The following is a 9,523-nucleotide window of genomic DNA, read 5'->3' on the forward strand; positions in this document are numbered from 1 at the left end:
TCTCAGTGTAAGAAAATAAGCCATTGCCAGGCACCAGCATTTTACTCCTATAATCCTAGCTACTCAGGAGTCTGAGACCTGAAGATTAAGGTTCAAGGTCAGACCCAGTGAGACTTTTATCTCCAGTAAAGTAGCAAAACACTGGAAGTGGAACTGTGGCTCAAGTGGTAGAGTGCCAGCCTTGAGTGAAAAATGCTCAGGAACAGCACCCAGGCCCCGAGTTGAAACCCAGAACCCTCATCTGTGAAAGAAAGTCAGTCATGCCGACCCTCAGCCTACAGTCCAGACTCTGTCCAGCACCAAGACAGTCTTTCCCTGTGAAATCTAGAATTCTTCATTTCTTTATTTCTGTCGGTCACAGGGCTTGAACTCACGGTGTGGGCACTGTCGCTGAGCTTTATCATGCTAGGCTGGTGCTCTACCATTTCAGCCACAGCTCCACTTCTGGGTTTTAGGTGATTCATGGACTTTCCTGCCCTGGCTGGCCTCCAACGTTGATCCTTAGATTCTCAGCCTCCCTGCTTTCCCACATATCCACCTGGAAATTTTCAACCTGATAGAAAACCAAAGAATGTTAAATGCAACAGTAGATGGCAACCATAAATACACTACAAGCAACTTGGATTTTTTTCTCATGATATAGCTTCATTAACACTTTGGGGAAAATGAGAGGGAGAAAATTATCATTTCAATTGATGTAGGAAGAGCTTTTGCCGAACATAATATTAGCCAGACATAATAACATTTTTTTTGTGTGCTGGTCTTGAGGCTTGAATTCAGGGCCTGTCCATTGTTCCTGAGATTCTTTTACTTAAGGCTGACGCTCTACCCTATGAGCTACAGGGCTACTTGTGGCTTTTTTCTAAGTAGTCTTTTGGAGATAAGAGTCTCATGGACTTTTGTGCCCGGGCTGGCTTCAAATCATGATCCTCAGATCTCAGCCTCCTGAGTGGCTGGGGTGACAGGCGTGAGATGTGGGCCATAATAACATTTTAATAAAGCCAGAAATCTCTCTAATATGAAGAGTTTGTCAGAAGCACAACAAATCCTTGCTGGAGATTCAGTAATGTACATTAAACATCCAGTAAGAGAATGAAGGTTCAGGAAAGAGAGAATGGGGCCTGGGCAGGTGGCTCAGTGGTAGAGCGCTTGCCTGGCATGCATGAGGCTCTGGGTTCGATTCCTCAGCACTACAAAAGCAGAAAAAGCTGAAGTGACGCTGTGGCTCACATGGTAGAGCGCCAGCCTTGAGCTGAAGAGCTGAGGGACAGCGCCCAGGCCCTGAGTTCAAGCCCCATGACCGACAAAAAAAAAAAAAAAAGGAAAAAAAGCGACGTTTCCCCAGGGATTTGGGGTATATGCAGTGGCTATTATTAAACTATGTCTCCATCATCTATTATGCTTAACAAAAATCCACTGGGAAAGACTTGAAGACAAAAAGGGAAGTTCTGTTATAAACAAAAGTCAAAACTTCTTCTACCAACGGCGGTAAAAAGGAAGTGTGCTAGCTGGGGAGGGAAATAGAGGAAGTTCCCTCATCTCTGTCACACTGATACCCGCTGTGCAAAGGGGGCGTCCAGCCCACAGGAGTCCTCCGTCCTGATTGGTGGACGGCCAGTCGCAGCTGGTTGACCAGGCTCAGGGAGGGAGGTTGCTTAGCTTGGAAAATCAAACAGGAATATGGTTGTGCGATGCTACAATGAATCTTCCAGAAGTGTAGGCTGCAGGTGTGACTGCTCAGCCCCAACATGGCTGAGCTACCAGACTCCATGTTGAATGTAGGCCCCGTTAGCTACTTGGACTCCTTAGAGACCCAAACTTTCTTAAAGTTCCCTCTGTCTATCATCTACTTAGCTACCTGCTTACCTAGCATCTTAGAAGCTACCTCCCTAGAATTCTAAGAGGGTAGGAGAGAGAGAAACAGACAGAGAGAGAGAGAGAGAGAGAGAATACAAACAAGGCCGAGATTGGAATTCCTAAGAACCAGCCATGTCTCATGAGTTAAACTACCATAAAGCAACCAAGCATGGAAAAGGTGTATGTCTATAGCTTCTCCGGAGGCTAAGACCTGGAAGATCACAGTTCAAAGCCAACCTGGGCTTTGAAAAGTCCTCCAGACTCCATCGCAGGGAGCCAGCAAAAACCGAGACTGGAGGTGTGGCTCAAGTGGTCACGAACCAGCTTAGTGAGCAAATCAAGCTAAAGGGAGGCTCTGGTACCAACAACAGCCAAAAAATGAAAACAAAACACAACAAAAGGCGACTGTATTTCTGGGAAGGAGGGTCCTTGGTCCACAGTGGAGGTCCATCCATCATGAGCAGAGGAAGGGACCATGGTCACAACTCAGAGACACGATGCAGGCAGATGCAGAAGTGAGTGCAAGTCAGATAGCAAAAGGGAGAAAGGAAGAGAAAAAGGAAGCAAGCCAGCAAGGAAAGAAGGGAAGAAGGAAAATGGCAAAGAAGGAGAAAAGGCCAAGTCCAGTTCATGGTGCCATTTTTGTTCCCATTCACCACTGGCTGCCCCTAAAGCTCATCCTGTGTCCCCTGCTGTCAGCTGGGGTCAGAAACACAGTCAACGCATTCAACAGTGACAGGAGAGCTGCAAAATAAAGTAGGGAAACCCACCCTCTGGCCAGGAGCCCAGACAGGAGTCATGGCGGCCCCTTGAAGGTTGGTTCATGCAGGGCAGGCTCCTCCCATAGCCCCGCCCCTGGGCTTGGTGCTGATTGGTTGAGAGCTTGTCCCTTCCCCACCCCGGATCTTCTCATTGGTTGAGCAGGCACTGAGAGCATCATGGGAAGAGGAAGCCTTTGAGCATCGCAAGGCATTATGGGAACAAGAAGCTCCATGATGGAGCACATGGTGTGTCTTTGTATCCCTGTTCATCCTCCTGACCGGATGAACAGTAAAATTAAGATCCTATCCAGGTGCCATGAAATCAGTGATCTCCCTCCTCTCTGGAGAGCTAAGATGACCTTGGCTTCTTAATCTTTGAGGTGAAGTAACTTGTATGAGGATGCAGCTCGCTTATCTTTCTATTTCTTACCAATGTCAACAAGATCAGCTGCAAGATTACCACACACACACACACACACACACACACACACACCCATCCCACGGCGGCCTGGTCCTCAGCCCTGGACGGTTTTTGATTTGCTCAAGGCTGGTCCTCTACCACTTGAGCCACCACTGCATTTCCACCTTTTTGCTGGTTCGTTGGAGATAAGAGTCTCCTGGGCTGGCTTTGAACCGTGATCCTCAGATCTCAGCCTCCTGAGTAGCTGGAATTATAGGTGTGAACTGGCCCTTGGCCTCCCTCCCCACTCTCTCTTAACTTCCTGTGACCTTTCTCCTTGGGTTCACTGACTCCTCATTAACTGACCCAAAGTGCTGTGCACCAGAGTTTCAATCCTGCTTCTCTGGATTCATGGTTTTATGTAGCAGCCGTACACCAAAGATGTCCAGTCCACGCCTGGATCCCTGCTCCACACATCTGCCTGGGTTCTTGACATACTGACTTAGATATATTATAAGATATCCAATTGAACACATCAAAAAAGAATGAGGGACTTCCCCGTGTGATTTCCCAGCTCAGTGGAAGATGACTCCATCTTCATTCAAAACCTGGGAATACCCTCAACCCTCCTGGTGTTTCTTTTCTTCTTTCTTTTTGTGCTAGTGCCGGACTTGAACTCAAGGTCTTGTGCTCTTCCTCAAAGCGGGTGCTTGACCAACTGAGCCACACAGCCCCTTCTGGCTTTTTGTGTGGTTCATTGGAAATAAGAGTCTCATGCACTTTCCTGCCTAGGCTGGCTTTGAACTGAGATCCTCAGATCTCAGCCTCCTGAGTAGCTGGATTGCAGGTGTGAGCCACCGATGTCAGCCTCTCATGCTGTTCCTGATTGAGTTGAATGCACCAGACAGACTGTGCCCTGCCAGGAATAACAGAACACACACGGTAAGTAAAGAAGACCTTTAACTTGGATGAGAAAATTCGGGTTTATACGTTCATTAGGTTCTTCACGCACCATTCTGCTCTCTCATCTTGTGTTTATGTCGCAGAAGCCTAAATTAACTAATGTGTGAAGGGTACCAGCATTGGAATTAACTCAAAATCATTTATAAAAAAAGAAATAGAAAAAGTAATGATCACAATCCCCAAGGGACCAAAGTCCTAAAGGAGACAAACCAAAAACAAAAATGCAGATAAATCAATGGCCACAAGGAGGCGACAGAGAATGAACAGAGGTTGGAATTTACTGGGAATATATATATACATATATACGTACACACATATACATGTATGTATATATGAATATACATGTGTTATATAGTATAAAACATGTATACATAGCATACATATATACTTTATGTATATTATATGTGAATACAATAATATAGATGTAGATGTACAACATATAATGTATATATAAAGTATATATAAAAAGTATGTATGTATACATACATGCACACATATACACAGTACCCTCAAATAGAGAATGCCCTCACCCAATGATATCCCTACAATGAATACATAACATAGTTTTACAAAGACGTTACTTCAACGTATGGCTTAAAGAATTTAAATGTAGGGCCGGGAATGTGGCTTAGGGGTAGAGTGCTCGCCTACCATGCATGAAGCCCTGGGTTCAATTCCTCAGTGTTACATATGCAGAAAAAGCCAGAAGTGGCGCCAACCTTGAGCTGAAGAGCTGAGGGACGGCGCCCAGGCCCAGAGTTCAAACCCCATCACCAACCAACCAACAAACAAACAAACAAGGGAAGGGATGCTGGCCCTGGTGCAGAGTTGTCTCCGTGTGGCGGATGAGGTACTGAACGTTTAGTACAGGGATCTGCTTTGACCACAACTGGGATTTGAAAGGGGGCAGGAAAGAGAGAATCCAAAGGTGGACAGGGCAGAATGGAAGGCGTCAGAATCAGCTGAGTGAGTGTGCACTCACTCTAGTGTATACAGTAAAAAATAAGCTCAGTCCATTTGCAGTAGTTCAGGCAATTTATGAAATGAGCTTATTCAATTTATAAAATTAATCCCCCACATGAAGCACTCCGGTTTTCTGGTGGTTCCTTGGAGAGAAGTGTCTCAGGGACTTTTCTGTCTGGACTGGACTGGAGTCAGGATCCTCACATCTCAAGCTCTTGAGTAACTGGGATTCAGGCATGGGCTTCTTGTACCCTGCTGGAACCATTGATTAAGAAAGGAATTAAGCCTAATCCATGGCATTGTAACAGTTTCACATAGAAGAAAATCAGAAAGTAATAATAGCTATGCAATACCAAATTACCCAGGTATACTGGTTATACACGAGTATTGAAAAGATTTGCATTTTCTTTCATCAACACCTTTATGCAAGTACAATTAAATCAATTTCTCTAATCACAATTTACTTAGTATTTTAACTATCACAAAGGTTATGTAAAATCTGTTTACTGTTATGATCAGTAAATGATAGATAGGAAAACACATTTCTCTAGAGAAATTCTCTCTCATTTCACAATTTCAGTCAGTAAAAGCCAGGTACTGGTGGCTCATGCCTGTCATCCTGACTACAGAAGAGGTTGAGTTCTGAGGATCATGGTTCCAAGTCAACCCATGCAGGAAAGTCTGTGAAACTCTTTTCTCTCCAGTGAACCAGCAAAAAGCCAGAAGTGGGGAGCTGGGAAGGTGGCTCAGTGGTACTGCTTGCCTTGCATGAATGAGGCCCTGGGTTCGATTCCTCAGCAACACATAAGCAGAAAAAGCCAGAAGTGGTGCTGTGGCTCAGGTGGTAGAGCACTAGCCTTGAGCTGAAGAGCTGAGGGACAGTGCCCAGGCCCTGAGTTCAAGCCCATACTACCCTCTCCCCAAAAAACCCCAGAAATGGAGTTGAGGCTCAAATGGTAGAGGATCACATTGGGTGAAAAAGCTAAGGAAGAGCAGGAGATTCTGAGTTCAAGCCCCAGAACTGCACAAAATAAGATAAAATAATGACCCGAAGAAAACACAGTGAACTTGGTCAATGTTCCATAGAGATGACAGGAAATAGCAAGAGGCTGAAGATCTATTCACATAAAAGGACGCTTTCCTTCCAGGGCACAAATGTAAACCTTGTCCACAGGATTGGAAATGGCACACAAATAGATGTTATCTTCCATATGGTGTTCCTGACACCTGGTCAAACAGGAGAAACTCATGTGCTCACCAGAATGCCAGCCTGTGGAAGATGAACGAGAATGCCATGTTTCCAGCATTCTCCTTCATTGAGAAAGGAAATCGCATTTCCTATCACAGAATAAGAAGAGGTCGCTGAGCAATCGTGGTTCACACCTGCAATCCCAGCTATTCAGGAGGCTGAGATCTGAGGATCAAGGTTCAAAGCCAGCCTGGGAAGAAAGTCTGTGAGACTCTTATTTCTAAGGAACTGCCAGACAACTGGACCTGGAGGTGTGACTCAAAGTGGTAAAGGGCTAGACTTCAATAAAAGAGCTCGGGAACAGTGTCCATGCCCTAAGTTCAAGACCCAGGATAAGTACACACGTGCATGCATGCACGCGCGTACACACACACACACACACAAGAGGTGGAGTATTTTAAAGAAGACCCTGTCCTCTCTTTCTTCTTTTCTCTCCTTCCTTCCTCTTTTATTCTTTCTTTCTTTCTTTCTTTCTTTCTTTCTTTCTTTCTTTCTTTCTTTCTTTCTTTCTTTCTTTCTTTCTTTCTTTCTCTCTCTCTCTCCCTCCCTCTCTCTCCCTCTCTCTCTCTCCCTCTCTCTCTCTTTCTTTGTTTCATCTTTCTTTCTTTCCAGTCCTGGGCCTTGAACTATGATCCTCCTCTTCTCAGTTGGCTTTTTTGTTCACTGCTAGAACAGAATCCTCCACTTCTGGCTTTTCCCTCCTTAAGTCTCTTGGATTTTTCTGCCTCATTTGGTTTGAAACTTGATCCTCAGATCTGAGATTCTCGTTCTTTTAATTTTTAATCATTAGTATAAAGGTGATGTGCCGGTGGCATTGCTGGTATGTAAGTCAGATAAAGAGTACTTTTCTTAGCTGGGCGCCTGTGGCTCCCACCTGTCATACCAGCCACTCAGGAGGCTAAGTTCTGAGCATCAGGGTTCTTAGTCAGGTAGGAAATTCTGGCCACTCTCATCCCCAACCAGCTACTCAAAAAAGCCACAAGTGGCACTATGGCCCATGTGCTAGAAGGCTCGTCTTGAACAAAAGAAGCTCAGAGACAGCGCCCAGGATCTGAGTTGAAGCCTCAGGACCAGCAGCCTGGTCTGCTTTTGAACCACAGTCCTCAGGTCTCAGCCTTCTGAGTAGCTGGGATGACAGGTGTGAGCCACCAGCACCTGGCAAGAATGCATTTGTTTTGGACATGGTGACCCCTTCCCCCTCTCTCTGGAGAGCTGTGTCACTGATCGAGGCCGGTGTATTTTGGATCTAGCTTCCATATAGGAGAGAATACCTGTGCCATCTCTCTCTCTGAACACGGCTGACCTCACTTTACGTGATTTGTTCTAGCTCCATCCATTTCCCCGCAAATGACATAATATCATTCTTCCTGATGCTCGTGGAACATTCCACTGTGTTCGAGTACCACATTTTTGCATGCACTCTCTGTTGTAGAGATCTCAGCTTCTTGAGTCGCTGAGATTACAGGCCTGACCCTAGCATCCCTGAATTCTGTCTCCATTTAGCTCAGGTATGACGTGTTTGAGACGCACTACAGTAATCTCAGGAAATCACGACCACACAAGCTCTTTTTCTTTTTTTGGCAGTCGTGGGGCCTGAACTCTGGGCCTGGGCGCTATCCCTCAGCTCTTCAGCTCAAGGCTAGCACTCTACCACTTGTGCCACAGCGCCACTTCCACCTTTTTTCTTTTTGCTTATGTGGTGCTGAGGAATCGAACCCAGGGCCTCAGGCATGCAAGGCAAGCGCTCTACCACTGAGCCACCTTCCCAGCCCACAAGCTTGGCTTTCATAAAATCCTAGAGGCCGATGGGTAGGTAGAATCTTCAGGTATGTGAGAATTGCCAGTTGGAACCCTGGAGTCAAGTAGACTTTCTAAATATTTATCAAAACACAAAGATTCTCAATATATTCTAAAGATTACCAATTTCATGAAAGAACCACAAATTCTATATTACTCTTTTTAATTAAGAAAAAAATCAAGTTAAAGTAAGTTTGAATAAAATATGTATAGATAAGCAGACCTGAGCAAATGTCAGACAGAAAAATTGTACTGCACACTTGGACATAGTGATAATAATATCTCTGATAACTATTGTTTTCTTGTCCTAAGTCAAGTAAAATCACATTTTACCTACATCAGTAATCACATATTCTTGGGCAGCTCTTAGTCAGGTGGTGGCTCACATCTGAAATCCAGCTACTCGGGACCCTGAGATCTCAGGATCATAGTTAAAAGCCAGCCTGGGCAAGAAAGTCTGTGAGACTCTTATTTCCAGTAACTTGCCCTTTACAAAGGCGGATGTGATGTTGTAGCTTAAGTGGTAGAGCGCTGGTGTCATTGAGAAAAAGCAGCTCAGGGACAGCCCCCAGGCCCTGAGTTCAAGCCCTAGGCCTTTTCATCCTTTCTAGAAGAGGTGAAATCTGTTGTGTCTTTCTGGTTGGACCTTTCTCGCTTGGCTCACCGGTAGTTTCTGATGCAACAAAATATAGTTAGGAGGAATGAGAACCAAATATGAAGCCTTTGGGTTACAAAATTTTAGATGGCTTCTGAGATCCCTCTTACGCTGACCTGTGCCAACTTTACTAGATTGCTTTCCTTTCTCTCTCCCTTTCTCTTCCTCCCCTCCTACCTTCCTTCCCCTTCCTTCTGTGCTTCCTTCCTTTCTTTTTTTATGTTCCACACCTGGAACTTGAAATCAGGGCCCTGAGTGTACTTGCACATGCACACACACACATAATGCAACTTTGAAAATAACTGTTTGTTTATTCTTGGTTCCCCGGAGAAAAGAGTCTCATGGACTTTCCTGCCCCAGCTAGTTTTGAATCATTATCTTCAGATCTCAGCCTCTGAGTAGCTGGAGTTACAGGCATGAGTCATTAGTGCACAGCCAGACACAATTAGGGACAAAGAGCGTCTTTGTTTCCTAGGAGTTTGCAAAGGTCCTGCAGTTTCATGACTACTGGCACATAAGATGTATAAGAGGATCAGAGTGTTATGTTTTCTATCTGGTAAGTTTCTTTTTCTTCTTTTATTGTTTTAAGTCTATCTTTAACTGTGTTTTCTCAGGACAATTATAGATTGTTGAAATATGTAAACGTAGCTGCTGTGTCTGCTTCTTTAATGGATTTAATCGTGCAAAAATGTTTCACATAGCCAGGTGCTGTGGTCACGCCTGTTATCCTAACTACTCAGGTAGTTGAGATCTGAGGATCTTGGTTCAAAGCCAGCTCTGACATCAAAGTTCATGAGAGAGGGCTGGGAAGGTGGCTCAGTGGTAGAGCGCTTGCCTTGCATGCCTGAGGCCCTGGGTTCGATTCCTCAGCACCACAT

At 45.0% G+C, this 9,523-nt stretch overlaps 1 protein-coding gene across 1 annotated transcript in view; it reads left to right on the forward strand.

The window, feature by feature from the left end:
* Positions 1-2,354: 2,354 nt before the first annotated feature.
* Positions 2,355-9,523, forward strand: part of LOC106001087 (C-type lectin domain family 1 member B-like) — a 36,953-nt gene continuing 29,784 nt past the window's right edge. Inside the window, exon 1 of the mRNA XM_013036231.1 lies at positions 2,355-2,372. Coding sequence (XP_012891685.1) covers positions 2,355-2,372 — 18 coding nt within the window. The remainder of the gene's footprint in view (positions 2,373-9,523) is intronic.

The sequence above is a fragment of the Dipodomys ordii genome, unplaced genomic scaffold (genome assembly GCF_000151885.1).
Source record: "Dipodomys ordii isolate 6190 unplaced genomic scaffold, Dord_2.0 Scaffold266, whole genome shotgun sequence".
NCBI classification, from domain to species: Eukaryota; Metazoa; Chordata; class Mammalia; order Rodentia; family Heteromyidae; genus Dipodomys; species Dipodomys ordii.